This window comes from Eubalaena glacialis, chromosome 7 (genome assembly GCF_028564815.1).
Source record: "Eubalaena glacialis isolate mEubGla1 chromosome 7, mEubGla1.1.hap2.+ XY, whole genome shotgun sequence".
Lineage (NCBI taxonomy): Eukaryota > Metazoa > Chordata > Mammalia > Artiodactyla > Balaenidae > Eubalaena > Eubalaena glacialis.
In genome coordinates, this window is record NC_083722.1 from 27,788,335 (window position 1) to 27,811,185 (window position 22,851).

Here is a 22,851-nt window from a genome sequence, read left to right on the forward strand (position 1 = left end):
GAACCCGCGTCCCCTGCATTGGCAAGCCGACTCTCAACCACTGCACCACCAGGGAAGCCTATTTAGCATTCTTAATACTGAATGCAAGACCCTTTATAATCCAGCCCAGCTACCATTACAACTTTATCACCAGCTACCCCACACCTGGTCCCTCCCCATTTCTCCCAGCTTTACTTAACGAACTGTTATTCCTCAAATATGCCAGGTTCTTCCAAGCCTTATGCTAGTCCCTCTTTCTGTTTTACTGGTAAAGCCTATTTATTTTTTTAATGCCTCCATCCATAGCATTTCATGTGCTAGTAGTGTTCTTGGGCCAAGACAAAATGAATTGCTGCCTTACTTATGTTCCCCAATACTTTTACAAACACTGTTATATTACTTATCTGTTTTTATATGATCACTTGCTTACATTTCTGTCTTCCCAACTAGATTAACTTCCTCAAGGAAGTTAATAGACCCATTCTATACTTTGCTTACTTTTGTGTCTCCTAGAGAGCCCAGCTCAGTGCCTGTCATACAATTAGCACCAAGTTTCTGCTGAATTAAAGTTACATTAGAGTCTAGACACTAGGAATAATGCCACTTGCAGCAACATGGACGGACCTAGAGATTGTCATACTGAGTGAAGTAAGTCAGACAGAGAAATACAAGTATCATATGATATCGCTTATATGTGGAATCTAAAAAATGGTACAAACGAACCTATTTACAAAACTGAAATAGAGTCACAGATGTAGAAAGCAAACTTACAGTTACCAAGGGGAAAAGTGGGGGGAGGGATAAATTGGGAGATTGGGATTGACATATACACACTACTATATATAAAATAGATAACTAATAAGAACCTACTGTATAGCACAGGGAACTCTACTCAGTACTCTGTGATGACCTACACAGGAATAGAATCTTAAAAAGAGTGGAGGGCTTCCCTGGTGGCGCAGTGGTTGAGAATCTGCCTGCCAATGCAGGGGACACGGGTTCGAGCCCTGGTCTGGGAGGATCCCAAATGCCGCGGAGCAACTAGGCCCGTGAGCCACAACTACTGAGCCTGCGCGTCTGGAGCTTGTGCTCCGCAACAAGAGAGGGCTCGACAGTGAGAGGCCTGAGCACCGTGATGAAGAGTGGACCCCGCTCGCCGCAACTAGAGAAAGCCCTCGCACAGAAACGAAGCCCCAACACAGCCAAAAATACATAAATAAATAAATAAAGACGCTTTCATTAAAAAAAAAAAAAGTGGATATATATATATATGTATAACTGATTCACTTTGTTGTACAGCACATTGCAAATCAACTATATTCCAATAAAAATTTTTTAAATTAATTAAAAAATTTTTTAATTTAAAAATGTAATAAAAAGGGGGAAAAAAAGAGTCTAGACACTTGTGTGCAATAGATTATTTCCATCAGCTGGCTTCTTTCAATCTATATTGTATTTTCTTCAAACCAGCATTTACAACAGTTTGATTACAGAGCATAATTCACTCCAGTGGATGGGGCGTTTTCACCAGTCTTGCCCATTTTTTTTCTTGCAATGTCACTGGAGTGCCTTGAGCATGCAGCTTAATTCTACACACAGAGCAGCCCCTCTGTCCTTATCAACCTCCCACAGACCGCGAAGCCCTCAGTGTGCCTCTGTCCTTTGCCACAAACATGAGGTTCACATTCCCTCTCATGGCCATTGGCCTGGAAGTTGCCATGATTGTTTTATTTGGATTATTTGTTCAGTATGAAACGGACCAGAACGTTTCCCAGCAGCCCAACAGCACCAAGTCACCTACCATGGACGTGGACAGATACCTTGACTTGTATCCTCGTGAGTAAGCAATCTGCTTCTTATTGTACATTTTTGGGTTTTCAGAATGTGGACCCATTTTAGGTTCTCAGAATGTGAGGTCTGTGAATACTGTAACCCCTAGCACTCTACATGGGAGCTCCTTATAGAATTATGTGATAGTTCTGAGTGCTAAGGTTATTATAAGTTTATGCTGGGGCATCTGGTCTCTGTAGTTAATGTGTTTGGATAGAATCTGTGTTTATTAAAATATCAGAACAAGAAGCTGAAAATGTAAATAATTGATCAATGTTTTGTGTTGCCTACATGCTGCTAAATGACCTTATTTTTCCCTTCATCACTAGTTCTGCAAGGTATAAAAATATCCCCCCCCCCAAAAAAAGACTCAAAGTTAACTTTGGAGGAGAAAGAGTAGAAACAAAATGGAATATTGAGAAGGAATTCATGTAAGGGCCTTAAGGCATAAGAAGGGGTATTAAGGATGATAAAGGATGTAAATGATGTACTTAAGGTTTTATAATATTCTGAAAGGAAGACCGTTTGTTCCTCTGAGATGAGAAGAAACGTGTGAGCACCTGACATATTTTAAAAGCAGGACCCTTCCCTGGGAATGGTGACTGGAGGAAAGAAGGGATTTAGTTTCAAGTTTGGACAGGCAGGCTATGAAACACTTAGTATAAAAATAATAACTACCATTTACTGACTGCTTACTATGAGCCAGGCATATTCATGACCTTGTTAACCAGGGAGGGAGGTTGTAATATAATCCTGTTATATAGACTGTTTTTTCAGTGAGGCACAAATAATTTTAGTATTTATTATTTATTAAATGTTAAATTTTATTAATTTATTATTTTTGTAGCGACATTTATTATAGTTCTACAGCATATGTCTAAGCTTTTTAAAAAAAATAATGACATTTGTTCTCTCATTCCTACACATTTTTGAGGGAGTTTATATAATGGGGAGTATTCTCATGTAGAAAAGGTGACCTAGAGTTGCCAAGCGACTCAGCCAAAATGCACATGCGCAAGTTAAGGGCAGAGTTAGGACCATAAGTCAGAGACTCAGGGTCCAAATCTAGTTCTCTTTACATATATATCCAAAAGAGTTCTTGATTAAAGAATTTTATAATTTGCAAGTTCAAGAACACCAAAACAGAAAAGAATTCTGTTCAACTCTGTATGCTTTTGTACATTTTGTTTCTTCATCCAGTAAACATTTTTACTATGCACCAAGCATGTGCTACAGCAAACTTACTCAAAGATAAAACAAGTAAGATCTCTTTATTGTAAGACTACACTGTTCGGTACACATGTAAACGAAGAGCTGCAGTATGGCATAGAAACAAAATGCCAAAAATATAATCTAAGATTAGTGTTATTCAAATAAAGTTATCTTAAGAGATCAAAAGCTTCGTAATTTGCATAATTCAAGCTGAATTCTCTCAGTTCCAGTGTCAACACTCGTAGGTAAAACTTCAATTCAGAATTTGAGATAAAAGCCAAGTTGGAGAGAAGAGTTACTAAACATGGTCATTTTTTTCAAGCGCCTAGCAATCACATGACCTTTATACTCTGCTTGCAAGGAACATAGAAGTTCATTCCTTTTATGATGCATTAAGAAAATATCTATTTAGCTCCCAATTCTCGTCAAGCAGTCTTCAAGGTCCTAGGCTCTAGGCAGTAAATAAAGCAAAGCAAACAAAACAAGCAAGTCCACGCCCTTACTGTTACCAAAAGTGGAGTCTGGCTGCTCGCCGCTCAAAAGCCAATAAAGAAGCAAGTTCGGTGGAAAGGAAAGTTTGCTTTATTATAGATGCTGCAACTGAGGGGGAGGGCGGACTCCTATCCAAAGGCCGACTCCCCCCCGCCCCCCGACAATCAGGGCACAAGAGCTTTTATAGACGGAGGGAGGGGGCTACATGCAGAAAGAGCACAGTCAGCTCTGACAGTCCTCTCGATATTGGTCATCAGTGGTCTGATCCGTGTCATATTGATTGTTTTAAGTACAGTTAGTCTTTAGTTCCATGGTTGGTTTGTTCCCATTTCTTTGAGGCCAATTCTCAGAATTGTGGCAGCTTATGTCATGGCTACAGTCTGGTCATCATGTAGTTAACTTCTTCCACCTGGCGGGGGTTTCAGTGTCTATAAGGCAGCTCACAGGATGTGGCTCAGGATATTACCTATAGCCCATGAGGAGGAACTAAAGGTCCTTGACTTTGGTTAATGACTAAACTATTATTATTTAGTCTTTTTTGGACTGCTATTCTTTGCTTCTGCATTTTCTCACTTCTATTAAACTTATTCTTTGGCTAGAGTTTTTCCACACACAAAAGGCAGGTGGAGGGCATGGATGGGGGGAGGACCATAGGGTCCTGCTCTATTTCATTATGAAGTTTACATTCCACTGGGGAAACCCAGACCATATATATATATACACACACATATATACATATATATGAATAGATATATATTCAATACGTATGTATATATATTCATACTCACATGTATACTGTGCTGGGAGGGGAAAAGCATTTACACATATATACATATATGTATATATGTGTATATATATATACATATGCATATCTGTGTATAATACAAGCAAATATATACATGTATATATTTGCTTGTATGTTATACATACACACAGCACACAGCCATACACTCACACACACACACTCACATGGTAATAAAATGCCACACCAATAAACAAAGCAATATTTAAAAAATAGATGCACCTGGACAAGGGGGATATCCTTTCAGCCTTTTTCAACCAGGGTTATGTGAATGAATTAAGTCTTACTAGCCCAAGGCATCCACTGCATACAATTAATTAACTTCTCTTCTGTGCTTCTACAGTGGTACCAATCCTGTACCATCTTTGAGAGAACTAGAAAATAGTTACTTAAATCATTGTCTTGTTCCATGGTTTAAATGAGAAATCTGATTGAGAAAGGCAGTTTAGAGTCTGGATAGGTCTTTTTGATATGAAGTGACATTAAACAGAACAAAAAGAGGCAAGAGAATAAACTAAATGGAAACGGAACAAGGACATTTTATATGGAAGAAACAGCAAGCGCAAAGGCCCTGGGGTATTTAGTATATGCAGCGAGCAAGCAGGGAAAACAAAGTCAGAAGTGTGAGAGTTCGGGTGCTACAGAGCCTTGTAGACCGTGGTAAGCAAATTGTTTTTATTCTGAGTTGAGAAACAACTGGAGGACTTTGAGAGGAGGAGTATGATATGACTTAAATTTTAAAGACATTCTTCTGGATGTTAAGTAGAAAAGAGTTTGTAGGGGGTCAGGGGAACAACTAGGAAGTCATATTACGAGAACCATCCAGTAATCCTGAAGAGATATGAAAGTAGGCTGGGCCAAGGTCATAATGGAGGAAGTTCCGAGAAATGGTCAAATTCTGGCTATAACTTGAAAGTATCGCTAAAAGGATTTTCTGTTATATCAGCTGTATCAAACATGAAAACAAGAGAGGGATCAAAAAATGATATCTAGGGCAGGATTCTTTTTCACTTCTTTAAGGAAACATCAAATCACAGTTGCCAATAATAATAATGATTAACAATCAACAGCCAACACATACACAGACACACACACACACACACACACACACACACACACACACCACAGCATCTTCCTCACTATAAGAGCAGTGAAGCCAGGACATAGGCAGGGGCAGGATAAGGGAAGAAGAATTTAAGCAATAGAGGCCCCTGGGGGCCCAGAAGAAGGGCATTAAGCAGAACACAAAGTGAAATTTTACATGGAAGGCAGTCTTCACTCATTCAAAATGCTCCCCATAACTCAAGTCTATACACAATTAAAAGTTCTCTCTTATGTAAGGTGGCTCCCAAGATCTAAAATTCTGGTTAGAACTAATCTTCCAGTTCAGCTATGTTATCACTGGTTAAAATATTTTGTAGAACAGCCCTAGAAACCACACAATTATACTAATTATACCTATATATTTTTTCCTACATTTCAAACAACTGATGTACATCAGACTTACGCAACAGCATAAGTCACTGGAGAGAAGATTATTAAATATTCACTCACTAAGAAGCAAAGTTCAAGTCAAGTCAACAAACATTTGGGGGCACCTACCTAGCGCCATGGACTGTGCCAAGTTCAGGGGTTCAAGCACAGAAGAGGCTCATTTCCTGCCTAAGAAGCTCACAGGGAGTTTCACCAGTTCTCAATTGCAGTGTGATGAAAGCTATGAATTTTTCACAAATAAATAAAGTAGGACCTTAATTTATATTTAAAATAAATTCAATAGGATATAAGTTTATTCATCTCTCTCCTCACTTGCATTCCTCACTATGCAATACAGAGAAAGCGGTGATATCACACAATCCTGGCATCTGCTCCCATCCCAGGGCACAACTACGGAAGTGGGCAACACACCTGAATATCACATTGCATGTCATGACGGACCCCAGAGAAACTCATCTGAGGAACTAGATACACTCCATGGTTTTTGGCCTTCATGGCACCCAGCAAAGTGTTGACCACTTTGTTGAGGCAAATAATTTGAAAAGGAATGACGTTTGGCTGTGACTGTCAACTAATCCTTGCTAACACGACTAGAGAAAAGTAGTTTAAGGAGAAGGCTCCTTGAAGGCTGTTAACATGTTATTAGAGATTCTACAAACACAAGGTCTTTAATGCCTACAGGACATTAAAACCACATCAATGAACTTTATGTCCTCTGTTAAACATTAGAATCCATTAGTCTATCTTGAACTTCGAGTGGATTCCATGTGTGATCTTGTTACATTGTACATTGATCATTTGAAAAATACTGATTCACAGTTATGCAGATACTCCAAATGTTGACATATTTCATTATATAATATCAAAAAAGGATACTTGTTAATATCACCAACAATCTCACTAGAAACCCCAAGAAGTTTCAGAAAGCTGACAAGCTTGTAGTGGCAGACATAAATTTTCTGAAATTCTAATTTTTTAATTTACTTCTAATTTTTAAATTTACTTCTTATTTAATTAAGTATAGTTGATTCACAATGTTGTGTTAGTTTCTGGTGGAATTCTAAGTTTTTTTTAAACTCAAAATGTGAGTTATTTTCATTGAAATCACAACATCATTCATTTTTCAGAAAAAGTTAATACTTATTTGAAAAACCATAGTTTATATCAATCTTTTTTCCAAAAAAAAAAAAAAAATTGAGTTCTGTGGAAAAGTTGGTCACTCATTTCATAACTCAAACAATAACAAATGTGCTTTTTCTTTTCTGAGACAACCATTATGTTTCAGTAGTGCTTTATGTGTAAAGACATGTATGAGAGGGTCAATAGTTACAATTAATAATTTTTACTGATTCATCAAGGAATTTGTAAGTAAAACTGGCTTTTTTTACTGCAAGTGTGTGGTCATGAAGAATACCAGACTACTAGTTCAGTTTGGTACTACTGCTTTCATTCATGCTAAAGTACAAGTAGTTTTCTATACCATTGTTTTTCATCATCTGCGGAAATATCAACACAGTGAAAAAGTCAAATAACATCTTGAATTAGAATTATCATAAAAATAATTTTAACCTCAGATTCCCTGAAAGTGTTTCCAAGACGCCCAAGATGTCTGCAGATCACACTTGAAGAATTACTGAAGATATAGGTAAACTGGCAACGAATGTACACAGCACTAGAAATTATTATATGAATTTCAATACCAGCAACAGATTAGTACGATGATTTATTTTTAAAATCTCAATTTAAGAATATGCTCCTATATTTATTCAGATGTCATTCGGTTCGTTTATTTATTTATTTATTTATTTATTTATTTATTTATTTATTTATTTATTTTGGCTGTGCCGCGTGGCTTGCAGGATCTTAGTTCCCTGACCAGGGATTGAACCCAGGCCAGGGCAGTGAAAGCACCGAGTTCTAACCACTGGACCACCAGGGAGTTCCTCATTCAGTTCATTTATTACAAAAGATTCAGCAAATCTAAATATACGTGACAGGCAAAAGGTTACTAAAAGTGCAGGGTAAATGATTCCTAGGAAATTGTTTTCTGCTATCCTAAGTGATACAATGCTTGAATAGAGACTCACAGGCATAGAAAACAAACTTATGGTTACCAAAGGGGAAAGGGAACAGGGATGGACAAATTAGGAGTATGGGATTAACAGATATAAACTACTATACATAAAGTAAATAAGCAACCAGGATTTACTATATAGCACAGGGAATTTCACCCAATATCTTGTAATAGCCTATAATGGAACATAATCTGAAAAAAAAAAAAAAAGGCAAATCACTATGCCTTATACCTGAAACTAACACAGTATTGTAAATCAACTATACTTCAATTTTTTTAAAATTGCCTGCTACTGAGAATATCTGATTTAGACAAGTCTTGGCAGTCCTTAAAACCCGTCAGAAGACTTCACAAAAGTACCAATCACTAAAGAAATCCCTCTTTCCTTCTATGAAGAGGATACTTAATTCCTTTAATGGCAGAGTCTTGCACCATAAAACTAAACTCATGACCCTCTCCTTTGACCCCACCCGCAAAAAAAAATTCCTAGTGCAGGATGAAAGACAATACATAATCCTAACTGTTTACAAACCTTTTTATCCATACCTTTCATACAGAATCATTATTTGTCAAGAGACTTCTCAACTTTGTAAGCTCTCTTAGATGAGGTTCTTTAAGCCCCCTTGTGGCGAAAAGCAGTAACAAGAATTAGATTTGGGGGAGCGGTGGGAAACAGTGGAGCACTGTTAATACAAGAAATTCCTCCCTCTGTATAATGTCTGGTTTTCCAACAAAGGGAGAGGGGGATAGAATCTGAATAATTATTACTCCCAGTGTGAGACATTACAAAATTAGTTAAAACAATTTTTAAATTAGTTGGTTACTGCACACTTTAAAATCAGCTGATGACAGGAGGAACAAGAGTACTCTCGGAAAAAAGAAAAGAATGTTTAGAAAAATAACTTGGCGTAATGAAAAAAAAAAAAACACAGTGAAGACAGTAAGACTGGGTTCTTATTTTTATTTTAGTTTTGTGATTATAAACAACTCACCTAACTTCTCTGGATCTTAGAGTCCTGACCTAAAAACAAAATAAAATAAATGAAACAACTTATAGAGCTAGGAGAGACTTGGGCTTCATCTAATCCAAACTGTTCTTTAAAGAGGAGAAAACTGAGCTGCAGAAAGGTCTAGGAAAATCATAAACAGTAAGTCACGCATACTCTCTGAGCTCCACTCCAACTTAGTCTACGATCTAAATCAAATGTTTACATAAAAAATTTAAATGGTGGTAAAACAATCTGTAAAAATAGATGAATGTATGTGGTCACCTATATTTCCAAAATCAAACAGGTTGATGTTAGTTGACAGTTGCCCATCGGCAGGTCAGGTAAAATCCCAATTCTGAAGTTCTCTGGGAAGATATGAGATGAGGGTGGGCATCCAGAATGCGGGTATAAGTCAGATTATTGCCAATAGGCATTATCTCACTAGGAAAACAAAAAGACTGCAGCATTCTCCTCTCTGAGACCTCCCTCAAAGCTGCTAAGGAGAGGGAATCTTCAGAAATCTATTTTTTCCTTTTTCACCCTCCTCAGACTGACTGTCTTGGAAGGTTGCACCAACAAACAATAAAATGACCAAAAGGCTCACTGCATGGATGGGGTCGAAAGAATGATGACCCTGTGTGTGCCTGAATCAGCAAGTTTGTTCTGGTTTTCTCATTCTCTTTATTACATTTGCAGCACTCATATACAAGTGAGACTAGCTTCTAGACCACCAAAGGACCCTCGTAATTCACTCTATGATGCCAACTTCTGTCTGTCCTGGTGTTTGTCATAGAGTAAGATGGTAGGGTAAGTCCCCACGGCACCAACCAGCCCTTTTCAAATACTGGGAATCTTTGGAAAGACAGCATCTTCATCCACTTCCGGGTTTGTGATCACTGCCACAGATTAGTTGATCGGATTTAATCGGAAAAGTTTGAAAAAATGTAGTATGCAAGCTGTGTTGGGGAGAGAGTCAGGACAGTTCTATAGAGACGAGGGGAGCCCAAAGGGAAGGTGCTGCAGACTCTAAGAGCGACATTAGTCTGAAAGAAGGTTATTGGGGAGTGTCTTATGATCAACACCTGCAGCAGAAGTGTTTGGGCAGAGAGAGAAGCCTCAGCTGACCCCACCAGAAACTCTGAGACTGGGATTGCCTAGCTTCAGGTGGCCCTCTCCCGAGGCAAGGGGATGCTCATGTGAACCAGTCATTGAGCTCAGGCTTCCCGAGGGAAGGCCTGTGACCTGTATAAGACAAGAGTGTTTCCCAGAGGGAAGGGAGAGCTGTCACCTGGCAGCACTCCCTACAGCCCCAGGAAATGTGAAATATAGCTTTTGCAGTATTGCAGATGAGAACACTGAAGCTCCCAGAGAATAAGTGTCTTGCCCAAGGTCTCACGGTCACGTGATGCAATTGGGGGATATCAGCCTACATCTTCAGAACCAAGTCAAGTATCTGTTCCTCAAGAGGATACAGCCTTCCTTCCATTGGCTTAGAAAGTGTTAACAAAGACGTTATTCCATATGACTTGAATAATGACCTAGTAAGATTTCCAGGGCTGGTCCTACTGTACACATTTGATAGATAAAGACAGCAGCTCATTCATTTAGTCAATGTTGCCTCTTTTCCTCTATGCACGCTTTTATGACAGATTCAGGGAAGCAAAGGATGGGTATGCCCTAATCCCTTCAATCAGGAAACTCACAATCTAGTGCAGGCAATGGGCACCTCACAAAATAACTATTACAGTGTGATACGTGCTAAATAAATGGTAATGCAATGTGACAAATGCTAAAGCTGAGGTTTGGGAAAGACAAGAGGAAATATTAATTTTCCCTGGAAATATTGGGAAAGTCTGCAAGAGCGGGTGATACTTGCACTGTGTTTTGCAAAGTTTTCCTCAGGTGGAAAGTAATGGAAAACTCTTCAGGGAGAGGATGAAAGACACACTGGTATGATAGTGCATAGTCTTCCAAGAAAAGGCTCAAACACTGAATAATTTGCCCAAGGTCTCCTGGCTGGTAAGTAACCAAGCAGGCACTTGAACCCAGCCCTTGGCAGCCCAGTTAACGTTCCCTTTGTAGTGTTTTCTGAAAAGGATGTAGCACTTAGTAAATGGAATATGCTATGATGTAACACTTTCTCAGTGGTCCCCTGATGCAGATTTTTTTCCTCTGCTCTTTTGCAGTCTTCCAAGATGTGCATGTTATGGTATTTGCTGGGTTTGGCTTCCTCATGACCTTCTTGCGAAAATATGGCTTCAGTAGTGTGGGCATCAACCTACTCATTGCTGCTCTGGGCCTCCAGTGGGGCACTATTGCACAGGGGATCCTGCAGAGCCGTGGAGAGAAATTCCACATTGAAATCAAAAAGTGAGCACCCCTTACTTTCCAACCATTGTGTTTTCAGAGCAATTGTTTCTCTGCTTAGTCTCTTGAGAGTCAGCCTCTGAACTAGCTTGCAAATTGTTTCCTTTCCATGATAGAAGATCGTTGGGATCCAAGGATCTAAATCAATGCCTTGCTCAACTGAGCTGGACCATACATTCATGTCTATATCCACTATGATTTGACCTTAAGGGTATGAGAAATCTCCTTCCACAAAATTATTATTCCTTCCTTATTAAGGTAATAATAATAATTATTATTCCTTTACCTTATTAAGGTAAAACCCTAAATGAGGTAAAGAACAGGTAGGTTAAAGGAAATGTGAGAGCAACTAAAGATGGTATGGTAATTGGAGGTGGGGGTGGGCAAGGACGTGGGAGAGGATAAAAGTAGGCCTGGGAGAAGCACCTGATGGGGACAGGTGGGGAGAGGGCCCTTGAACTCTGGACATGGTGGTGCTATAGTTCACTACAACTCACGTATGTGGGGTGTGCATTATTCTTCAATGTCTTCTTTCTTCTTCCCTCAGCATGATAAATGCAGACTTCAGTACAGCCACAGTTCTGATTTCTTTTGGAGCTGTCCTGGGAAAAACAAGTCCAATCCAAATGCTGACCATGACAATTTTAGAAATTGCTGTCTTTGCTGTCAATGAATATATGGTTGTCGAGATATTTAGGGTAAGTGTTCTAGTGATACTTACCTATCTTTGAACATCACAACACATGTATTGGATGCCCACTATATTCAGGGACAAACCTTGGTGACAGTGATACCATAGCAAATAGTAATCATAGTCATCATTTGAGTGCCTACTGTAAACCAGGAGTTTTATAAACATTATTTAATTGCACTATCACCACAACAGTGTAAAGTAGGTATCATGATGTTACTATTTATACACGATAAAACTGATGATCACAGATGCTAAATGACTTACTTGCCTGAATCTGGATTCAAATCCAGAATTTTCTAGCTCTACAACTCTTTTTATTAAAATACATTTTCTATCAATGATCAATTCCTATTTATATTTCAACTACTCATTGAATAGTTCTTTCAAAGCCTTTTATTAAAGCTTAGATGAAATTTCTTCTCCTCCATGAAAATCTCATTGATTCCCCCAAGGAAAATAAATAGAATATTTCTGGGTACTCTCCAGTATTTTATTTATGCCTCTATTGAACATGTAATTCAATAGCAAATACTTTTGGTAACTTTCTAGGTGTCATGTGTTGGTGATTCAGTGCCAAACAAATAGTTAAGGTCTCTGTTTTCATAGGGTTTACAATCTAGTGGGGGAGATAGACGTCCAACAAATGATCATACATTCAACCATCTACCTATAGAATCACGCACACACACAAAAAATATTATTATAAATTGCAACACACGCTTTGAAAAAATAAATAGAGTGGCTCTGAAGGAGTATACCTAAAAGACTTAATTTAGACTGTAGAATCAAGGAAGACTTGTCTGAGGAAGTGACAGCTAAGCTGGACCTGAAAGGTTCATAGGAGTTTATCAAGCATGAAAATTTAAATAAATTTGTATCATTTTCCTACTTTAATAAGTACAGAGCAATGTCTTGGGTTTGGCACACTGAATTTTCCATCTAGAGACAAGAAATGTAGAAAACTGGATCAAATCCATTGTGTCCTAAAGAGGGACCTAAAATGCACTTCTTCAAATGAATCTTGGACCTCAGCTGGTTTTCTTTTTCTTTTCTTTTTTTTTTTTTTGTGGCGGCACTGAGCAGCATGTGGGATCTTAGTTCCTAGACCAGGGATCGAACCCATGCCCCCTGCAGTGGAAGCACAGAGTCTTAACCACTGGACTGCCAGGGAAGTCTCTCAGCTGGTTTTCATATCATCATTGCAGGGTGAAGCTTCTTGAAACTTCAAGTCTTTGAGTTACAATGAAGTGAGCTTTTACTGCAGTGTCAAGTGAATGCAAAAATTATGTTTGTTTTGTATCAAGTGCAATGCATAATATTTCACCGAGAATCTCCCTAACCTGGAAAAGTAACCTAAAATGTATTGAGTGCCGACTAAGGACCTAACAGTTGAAAAACATGGTCCCATCTAAATCTTACCACAAACTGTATTAGCTGGGTAACATTTCCCCATTTTACAGAACTGGAGAGTCAAAGAAGTAGAGTTATTTGTCTAAAGTCACATCAGAGAAGTACCTGACCTAGGATTGAAAGTCAGTTCTGTGTGGCTCCAATGCTTGCACTTTTTTGTTTTTCACGATCCTGTTTTATTCCCTTTCTCTGACACATTTTTTCTCTCTCTTGATCTTTTTTTCTTTAACCCATGAAGCAGTTCTTTCATTGACCTCCCTCCTGTAGTGAGTTTCACCTCTATTTACATGAATGTTTTGCCACCCTCAGGCCTCTGATATTGGAGCATCAATGACCATCCATGCCTTTGGGGCCTACTTTGGTTTGGCTGTAGCAGGCATCTTGTATCGATCAAGCCTGAAAGAAGGGCATCGCAATGAAGAGTCTGTGTACCACTCGGACTTGTTTGCAATGATTGGTGAGTTGGGATGAACTTGCCTGATTCTTGTCTATTTGGTCAGACGCAAGGGAATACCCCTATTTTCCCCTAACTCTCAGATAACAAAGCCTAAAAGTAAAGACATCTTGTCAGTGCCCAAGGCAAACGGCTTCCCCTGGACTGTCTTCCATATTCAGAACTAATATCCCTTTTTTTTTTTTTAAATGTTCTTTTTTTTATTTTTTTATTTTTTAATTAATTAATTTATGGCTGTGTTGGGTCTTCGTTTCTGTGCGAGGGCTTTCTCTAGTTGTGGCAAGTGGGGGCCACTCTTCATCGCGGTGCGCGGGCCTCTCACTAACGCGGCCTCTCTTGTTGCGGAGCACAGGCTCCAGACGCGCAGGCTCAGTAATTGTGGCTCACGGGCCCAATTGCTCAGCGGCATGTGGGATCTTCCCAGACCAGGGCTCGAACCCGTGTGCCCTGCATTGGCAGGCAGATTCTCAACCACTGCGCCACCAGGGAAGCCCCTAATATCCCTTTTTGTGATTTACTACAGGGACTCTTTTTTTATGGATATTTTGGCCCAGCTTTAATTCGGCCATCGCTAATGCTGGAAAGAACCAGTACATGGCCATCGTAAACACATACTTCTCTCTTGCCGCCTGCGTGGTTACAGCCTATGCATGCTCCAGCCTTCTTGAGAGCCGAGGCAAGCTCCATATGGTAAGTGCCATGTTAACCCCCATGGAACTTTCGCTAAGCGACCCTGATGGCTGCTCTGATGACTAGTTCATTTCTGCAACACTGCTGAGCTGCCCGAACAAATCACAACACTGCAGACCTTGGAGAATAATCTGAAAATAACATTCCTTTATTCTTCAAATGTGTACTCTGGCAAATTAAAAGTGTTATCAAGGAATTTACAGTCTAGTAGGGAATATAATCATGCAAAAATCAAAGATCTGAAGCATATTTCTTTAATGATAGAGCTAACTGTCCCCAAGTTCTTAGAAAATCTTTCTTAGAAACAGGAATTTCTACAAGAGTAGAAAAAGAGAGTGGGAGAATGCAAGTTGATTTTATTTTTCTAACAGCAGATATTTCTCTCAGAGAAATAACAACTAAATGTAATGTGGGATCCTGAATAGGATTCTGGAAAAGAAAAGGAATATTAGTGGGAATACTGGTGAAATTCAAAAAGGTATTTAATAATATTACACCAATGCTAATTTCCTAGTTCTACAGTGATGTAAGACGTTAACATTGGGGGAAACTGGGTGTGGTATATATGGAAACCCTCTGCAATATTTTTGTAACTGTTACATGTCTAACATTATTTCAAAATCAAACTTTTTTTATATCTCCCCCAAAATAGTCTTTTGAGTTTCTTGCCTAAGAGCTTAAAGAAATATCAGTGAAGGAATAATCCTCAGATCAGCCACTCTTCTTTTATAAGCTGAGGGAGAAAAGATATTGTACCAAAATATTACTTTCTTTTTTAAAATTTTTATTTATTTATTTACTTATTTAGGCTGCGTTGGGTGTTCGTTGCTGTGTGCGGGCTTTCTCTAGTTGCCTCGAGCGGGGGCTACTCTTCATTGCGGTGCGCGGACTTCTCATTGCGGTGGCTTCTCTTGTTGCAGAGCACGGGCTCTAGGCATTTCACTAGTCGTAACACACGGGCTCAGTAGTTGTGGCTCGCAGGCTCTAGAGCACAGGCTCAGTACTTGTGGCGCACGGGCTTAGTTGCTCCACGCCATGTAGGATCTTCCCAGACCAGGGCTTGAACCTGTGTCCCCTGCATTGGCAGGTGGATTCTTAACCACTGCACCACCAGGGAAATCCCACTAAAATATTTCTAAGCATAGCTAAGGACATGTATTTCAGTTCTCTACAAATTGTTTCATGAGAAAAAATTGAAAACAATAAAAAGAAGCAATCGTACATGTACAGCTCAGTGGTTCTCTTTCACAAGTACTGATAACCTGTCTTCCTCTGGCAGAACAGCCAGAATATGATTTTTCTGAGGAATTCTGGTAAATGGAAACTGGTTACTCTTTCCTCCATCCTCAAATGTTCTCAGAAGAGTGACACTTGCAAAAGCTGTTGTCTTTGATGTGTAATGTGTACATTTCAATGTCTCTAAATCCCCTCTTTGATTATCGGAATATCATGGACTCTGCAAAAGCACACAGTGGCCACAGGCCTCTTTCAGTTCACGGTAACCACAAATGCATTCCAAAGCTGCATAAAGAGGCAGAACATTGCCAGAATAACTGCTGTATATTCCCACCCTCCTACTACAACTTCTTTTGATTTCCTCACATCCCTCTCCACACTGGTCTTACTAACCTGATCTCTCATGCACGACCAAAGAACCCTACAACATGGATACCAAGTGTCAACTGCTGGGAGGAAAGGCCTTCTGAAATTACAACGAACCTTCTTCTTAAAAAGGAATCCTGGGACTTCCCTGGTGGCACAGTGGTTAAGATGCCACGATCCCAGTGCAGGGGGCCTGGGTTCGATCCCTGGTCAGGGAACTAGATCCCACATGCATGCCGCAACTAAGAGTTCGCATGCCACAATTAAGGAGCCCTTGAGTCGCAACTAAGGAGCCTGCCTGCTGCAACTAAGACTGAGTGCAACCAAATAAATAAATAAATAAAAATTTTAAAAATAAATAAAAAGTCCATTCCCCAATAATATTAAAAAAAAATAAAGAACGAATCCATAACCCTTCCAACTGAAGAATGTGTGGTGCGTGGAATCCACTGAATCCACGACTGCTACAGTCCTTCTGAACTCCTCCTCCTTCCTCTCACCTCACTCACATTTCTGTGCCCTACACAGGTTCACATTCAGAACGCAACCCTTGCTGGAGGAGTGGCTATAGGCACTAGTGCAGACATGGCAAATACCCCATACTATGCTATGATCATTGGGAGCATTGCAGGAATGGTCTCCGTGTTTGGGTTCAAGTTTCTGACTGTAAGTATTAACAGATACTCTGAGTCAAACTTTGGATCTGCCGCATCATCTTCTCACATCCCACCAGCAGAGAAAAGCTATGAAAAGTCCTTTCCTAAGCACCTCTCCTTAGGTCATTCAACATGTCAGTGTTCCAGTGGTTTCTACTCTTTCTTGCTTTCTTTTGTTTATATCAGTTACTTATAACAGTATGAACTGAACGTACTTGTATTACTTTCCGCAGGGCAGTTCCATTAAAGGTTTTGTTGTTGTTGATGTTTGTTTTGTATAATTAAGGACTCTAAGCCCTATTCAGGGGATTTAGGATACCATCAGTAGGTAAGAATGAGTAGGAGTTAAAGTCACTCACCTTCAAATCTATCTACCTAAGACTGAAATGAGCAGTTTTGCCACCAGTGTATTCAGATTCTTTGATGTAAGCAGGTTTCAGATGAAGATGGGGAACTGGCCTGCAGATAAAAATTTTCCTGCATGGTCATTGACTTCCGTCACACAGCTCTCTATAGCTAACAAAATAATAAAGCTTCCTCTTTTTACAATTTTAGCCATTTTTCACTACTAAACTGAGGATCCACGATACGTGTGGGGTCCATAACCTACACGGCTTACCTGGTGTGATAGGAGGCCTCGCCAGCATTGTGTTCATAGCCTTGGAGACAGCTGACACGTGAGTGAAAGAATGGGTTTTCCTGTTCCCCAAGGTCAAGTGCTGTTTTCTCTTACTCTTAGAGAAACCCAGCGATGAGAGAGCTTTTTCTTTAGCAGTCCAGACCACAGTTCGTAAGTACTGTTCTTACTGAAGCCAAAGAGACACAACCAAGATAAAAGAATTGTATTGGAAGATGTTTCTTACCCAGCATTATTAATGGTTTTTTTTTGTTTAATTAACGTGTTAATTTAAATTTCTCTACCATAGGCAACTGTCTCACTGCAGATAGGACAATTTGATCATCACATTCAGATTACAGTAGGCTTACTCTTTTACTTAGTCCTACCAAAATCAAGCATATGGGGCATATGTGATGAACTGGCAACCTCTGCATCCAATCCACACAAAGAAGAATGAGTTAGCATAATGTGGAGAGCATTTGGATCTGGGGAGTCATAAAGACTGGCATATGGTTCCAACTTTGCTACCTAGTTAAGTAGCTTTTGACAAGTCACTCAGCATGTCTGGTTCTAAGTCTTCTCATCTGTAAAATGAGAGACTTGTACTATTTATCCTCTGAAATCCCTTCTAGGCTCTAACAGACCTAGATTCTTCCCCAAGTGGCCAGAGAAAGAACAGCCATCAGTCAAATTTAGGAGAATGGAAGTGATGCCATAAGCCATCAGTCGTAATTTTATGCAACAAGATTGGAACAATTTGATATGAATGTCATCCATGCAAAACAGCTAGGAAAATTGTAGAGTTCAGATCACTCAGGGAGTAAGAAAGGAGGAAACAAAATGCTCAATTTTTGATTGAAAACATGAGGAAAAGGTGAATGTGTTTGATGACGTCTCAACAAACCACTGGCTGGAGTTATATAATATGAAAAGAAAGTGTTTCTCTTCCATTTTAGCAGATTAAAATATTACCATTTTAAGACCAGTAATGATAAATATTTGAAAAATTTGCTTCATCGTATTTTCTACTGAATAGAAAATTTGCTTCCTCTTCATGTGTATAGGTGACCCATTTCTTCTGTATTTTTTTTTTTTTTTTTTTTTTTTTTACTACTTTTGTAAATTTGGAGGACAACCCCAGAGATATCACATCTTCTTTTAGTTCTTTCCAGGACCCAACAGAGTGTTGAGACCAAACACTAATGTATTTTAATGCAAATCAAGCGTGACAAAAGTTTGAGTTAAAGAGTTCAACTCCTAAGTATTATAGTGTGTAAACGTTCTGCACACACACTTAAGAGGTGTCTCAGGATTAGAAATAGAGGAATTCTTGAGCATCATGCCTGGATCAGTTCCATAGATGCAATAAAACTAGTCTGTCTGGCTCTCAAAGGCTGGGTCTTGCTGGGTGGCCAGATTCGGGGTAGGTTTCATGGTTAAGAGTCTAGTCCTTGGGTATACAAGCTTAGCAACTTCTTAATTTACTTAGGAGGCGTTGAGGGGGGCAAGCCTTGGAAGGCCCATTCACATGTGTGGGTAAAATTCACACATATTTCACACAGCAGATAAAATACCTTTGTACAAGAGCCAAATCTATTTACTCACATGTGTCTATTCAGAATATTAAAATGCAAATCGAGTTTCTTGGTAAGCATAGAACAAGGAGAAGTTAATATACTTAAGGGACATTTTTTCAAGTTATGGCAGCTTTACTCTAATAGTGCTGTTAATTTTGTCTAACTCAGTGTTTTCCAAGCCTATTTTATCATGGAATAACTTTCATCAAAAACATCTTTTAATACCTTGTAAAAGATCTTGGCAAATTCTAGTAAAATTAACAGGCAGCTTACAAAAGAAGAAAATCAGATGAGTAAATACATATTAAATATTCAACCTTGCTAGTAATCAAAGAAATGCAAATTAAAACAAGTTATCCATTTTTCAGTTATCAAATTGATAAAGATTTAATAAATTATAATATTGAATGGTGGCTAAAGTGGAAAAATGGGGATATAAATTGTACAAAGTCCTATTTGGAAAAGCCCTTAAGAAGAATATAAACCTTTACTGATAATCCTATTTCTAGATAGGTTTTACTTTAGGGAAATTATTGGACAAGTCCATAAGCATGTTCCTAAGAGGATATATTCTCACAGCATATTTAAAAATATGAAACATCAGAAGCAACCTAAATATCCAACCTATAGAACTATAATTACAGTATATTTGTACAGTGTAATATTCTAGCAATTAAAATTATGATCCAGATCTCCATTTACTGACATGAAAAAACATTAAGATTTAATGGGAAAATCAGTATCATGACATGATTGCATTTTTATAAAAATGCTTGCTTATATTTTACATGTTTATACTGATAAGATTGGAGGGAAATTAAACTTTTCCCCTTCTTTTCTTAATTAGTGATTTTGAAATTTTTACAATGCTCACATATTACTCGTACAATTTTTTCTTTAGTAGAAAAAAAATAATAAACCCTTCAAATAAAGAGAAAAAAAGGAATCTGAGTTAAGTACATTCTTTTCCCTGAAGGATGAGGAAGAAACAACACATTCTCCTAGTTCAATGGTTTGCTTTCCTGCAATAACTCAGCTGTTTGTTAATTGCCTGTTAAGAGTGAGGCACTGTGCTAAGGAGATTCCCACACTCCTAATTCATTTGACACCCTTATGCATTTCTATAGCTCTTTATCACATTCTTCTATTCCCCAAATTATAAGGAATTTTTCACTCATTTCATTTTAAGGTAACTACTTCTAAGATATAGATACACTTTAATATTTTCAGTGAGTTGTCCCTACAATACATGCTAAAATTAGCTTTCCTGATTTTTAATTTCATCACAATTGTTTTTTGGGGGGATGAAGTAAGGAGAGATGGCTGCTCACATTTGTTTTGTATATTGCTCCATCCTCAGTGCCTAGAAGGGAAGCTGGCACAGAGCAAGTACCCAATAAGTAGTTGTTGAATGAATCAGATTGCCAGTCAGAACCTTGTACCACATTTTTAGAAAATACTAAACCCTCTAAGGAAGATCTTTTTTTTTTTTTAAACATCTTTATTGGAGTATAATTGCTTTACACTGTTGTGTTAGTTTCTGCTGTATAACAAAGTGAATCAGCTATATGTATACATATATCCCCATATTCCCTCCCTCTTCCGTCTCCCTCCCAACCCTCCCTATCCCACCCCTCTAGGTGGTCACAAAGCACTGAGCTGATCTCCCTGTGCTATGGGGCTGCTTCCCACTAGCTATCTATTTTACATTTGGTAGTGTATATATGTCCATGCCACTCTCTCACTTCGTCTCAGCTTACCCTTCCCCCTCCCTGTGTCCTCAAGTCCATTCTCTACAGCCACTATGGAGAACAATATGGAGGTTCCTTAAAAAACTAAAAATAGAACTATCATATGACCCAGCAATCCCACTACTGGGCATATACCCTGAGAAAACCATAATTCAAAAAGAGTCATGTACCACAATGCTCATTGCAGCACTATTTACAATAGCCAGGACACAGAAGCAAACTAAGTGTCCATCGACGGATGGATAAAGAAGATGTGGCACATATATACAATGGAATATTACTCAGCCATAAAAAGAAACGAAATTGAGTTACTTGTAGTGAGGTGGATGGACCTAGAGTCTGTCATACAGAGTGAAATAAGTCAGAAAGAGAAAAACAAATACCGTGTGCTAACACATGTATATGGAATCTGAGGAAGATCTTTTCATCATTCCTGAAGAAAAAGGTAGTTCCTGTTTAAGTGCTTATAAGAATTTGTGAACGTTGATCAAGAGTTTCAAAGAAAATAAATATATGAGATAAAAGAAAAATTGTAACAAATGTTTGTTTGCTGGTATGTAATGATGCACTCTGGCCTGAAAGGGGCAGGCATGCATGCCCTCAGGAGATGAGCTTTGTTTGCTGGCTTGGAAAAACAATGGAATTTTTTTGGCCTCCTAGGTCTGCCATGGCCATGCAGGCAGCTGCGCTAGGTTCTTCCATCGGAACAGCACTTGTTGGAGGGCTAGTCACAGGTGAGCATAAAAAGTAAACATATGTTTATATCTCATGCTCTCAGCATAATAGATGATAATAAACATTGGTAAATTTAAAATTTTTCTAAACTTCTGACAGTAATCATGTAAGCTCAAGGGGATGACTTTACAACAGTATTTTAATTACTTTGCAAATTGATTTTCCTCTTCAGCATCATAACATGACTTATTTTCTCCCCACTTTCACAGGTTTGATTCTAAAGATACCTATCTGGGGACAACCAGCTGACCAGGACTGCTATGATGATTCTGTTTATTGGGAGGTACTATATAGTGTTCTAAGGATGTACATGATGACTACACTAGGGAAAGTTTTGCTCACCTCATGTCTAGATGTCTGTGTGGCATCCCTATGATGAAATTGGTTGAACTCCCTATTTATAGAGAGAAATTGAGAAAATGTGCCCAGAAAGATAAAATCAGAAGCTATGATATTTTCCAAAGCAGAAACTAGATGAAGAAAAGACAGATTTTAGTTGGCAAGTGCCCTTTCACTCCTCCGAGAGCAATAAAAAAGCTCCTCATAAAACTGTAAGAATCCTGGGCAGTGGTGTGAGATTTTACCCCACATATAAATGTAGATGAAACAGGTGGAGCACGCAAGGTTGAAGAATTTCAGTGAGTACACAAGAGGTTCTAGGACTAACAAAACATCAGCTTCTTTCCATCCTCCAGTTTCTACCTCTTTATTTCATTGACATTTTCTCCCAAATTATTTCCTGCAAAGCTTAAGACTGATAGATATTTGGATGTGTTCCATGGGACTTTCAAAGAGAACAGGTTTGGGAAAGTGAATGTAGTCAGGGTGGGCGGGATAAATATTTTTGTTTTATTATTTTTTCCCAACTCAAACAATTTTTATTTCCAGTTTTTTCTAAGCTTGAATAATAATTACAGAAAATCTTTGTTTCAATACTAACCTCTGACAAGCCCAGTGAAAGAAACTATCAAAAGTGCCCTAATCTCTTCTTTTTTTAAAGGTCCCTAGGAGGACAGAACTGGACATGTTCAGTCGTTTCCATGAACACGGCAACCACAACCAGTTAGAACCTGAAGCCTAAAAACCATTCCTGTGCCTCCGCCTCTTTTCCCATTGCCTAGACTTGAAATAAAATGGCAGCATCCAGTGAGAATATGGACCAGAATGGATAGATCCTGAGCCCCAAATGTCCAGTGTGAAAATGTTTTAACATAATCTGGTGCTGTCTCTTGGCATCAATGATCGTTTAGTTGAAGAAATGTGACATACAACAGATGGTCAAATGGATTCTATTCAGGACTCCCAGATTACTCTTGCCAGTGGGTAGGTACAGGGTGAACGTTCCATGTATTTTCTTGTATCTTTTTTTTTCCACATAGAGGAAAATTTACAAAGAGACCAACATTTTCTAATCACGTCTTAAT

At 38.7% G+C, this 22,851-nt stretch overlaps 1 protein-coding gene across 1 annotated transcript; it reads left to right on the forward strand.

Moving 5' to 3' along the window:
* Positions 1 to 1,652: 1,652 nt before the first annotated feature.
* Positions 1,653 to 22,508, forward strand: RHAG (Rh associated glycoprotein). The gene is made up of 10 exons (XM_061197432.1): positions 1,653 to 1,815; positions 11,059 to 11,242; positions 11,787 to 11,937; positions 13,653 to 13,800; positions 14,321 to 14,487; positions 16,618 to 16,755; positions 17,301 to 17,422; positions 21,353 to 21,426; positions 21,637 to 21,710; positions 22,428 to 22,508. The coding sequence occupies exons 1-10, from the start codon at positions 1,653 to 1,655 to the stop codon at positions 22,506 to 22,508; spliced, it is 1,302 nt and encodes a 433-aa protein (XP_061053415.1).
* Positions 22,509 to 22,851: the final 343 nt, after the last annotated feature.

Excerpts from the sequence above, each read along its gene's own strand:
- RHAG (XM_061197432.1), top strand. The coding sequence starts at position 1,653 with ATGAGGTTCACATTCCCTCTCATGGCCATTGGCCTGGAAGTTGCCATG. Across the intron at positions 14,488-16,617 it reads GCCGAGGCAAGCTCCATATG|GTTCACATTCAGAACGCAAC; the intron begins GTAAGTGCCATG and ends TGCCCTACACAG. Across the intron at positions 16,756-17,300 it reads TTGGGTTCAAGTTTCTGACT|CCATTTTTCACTACTAAACT; the intron begins GTAAGTATTAAC and ends TTACAATTTTAG.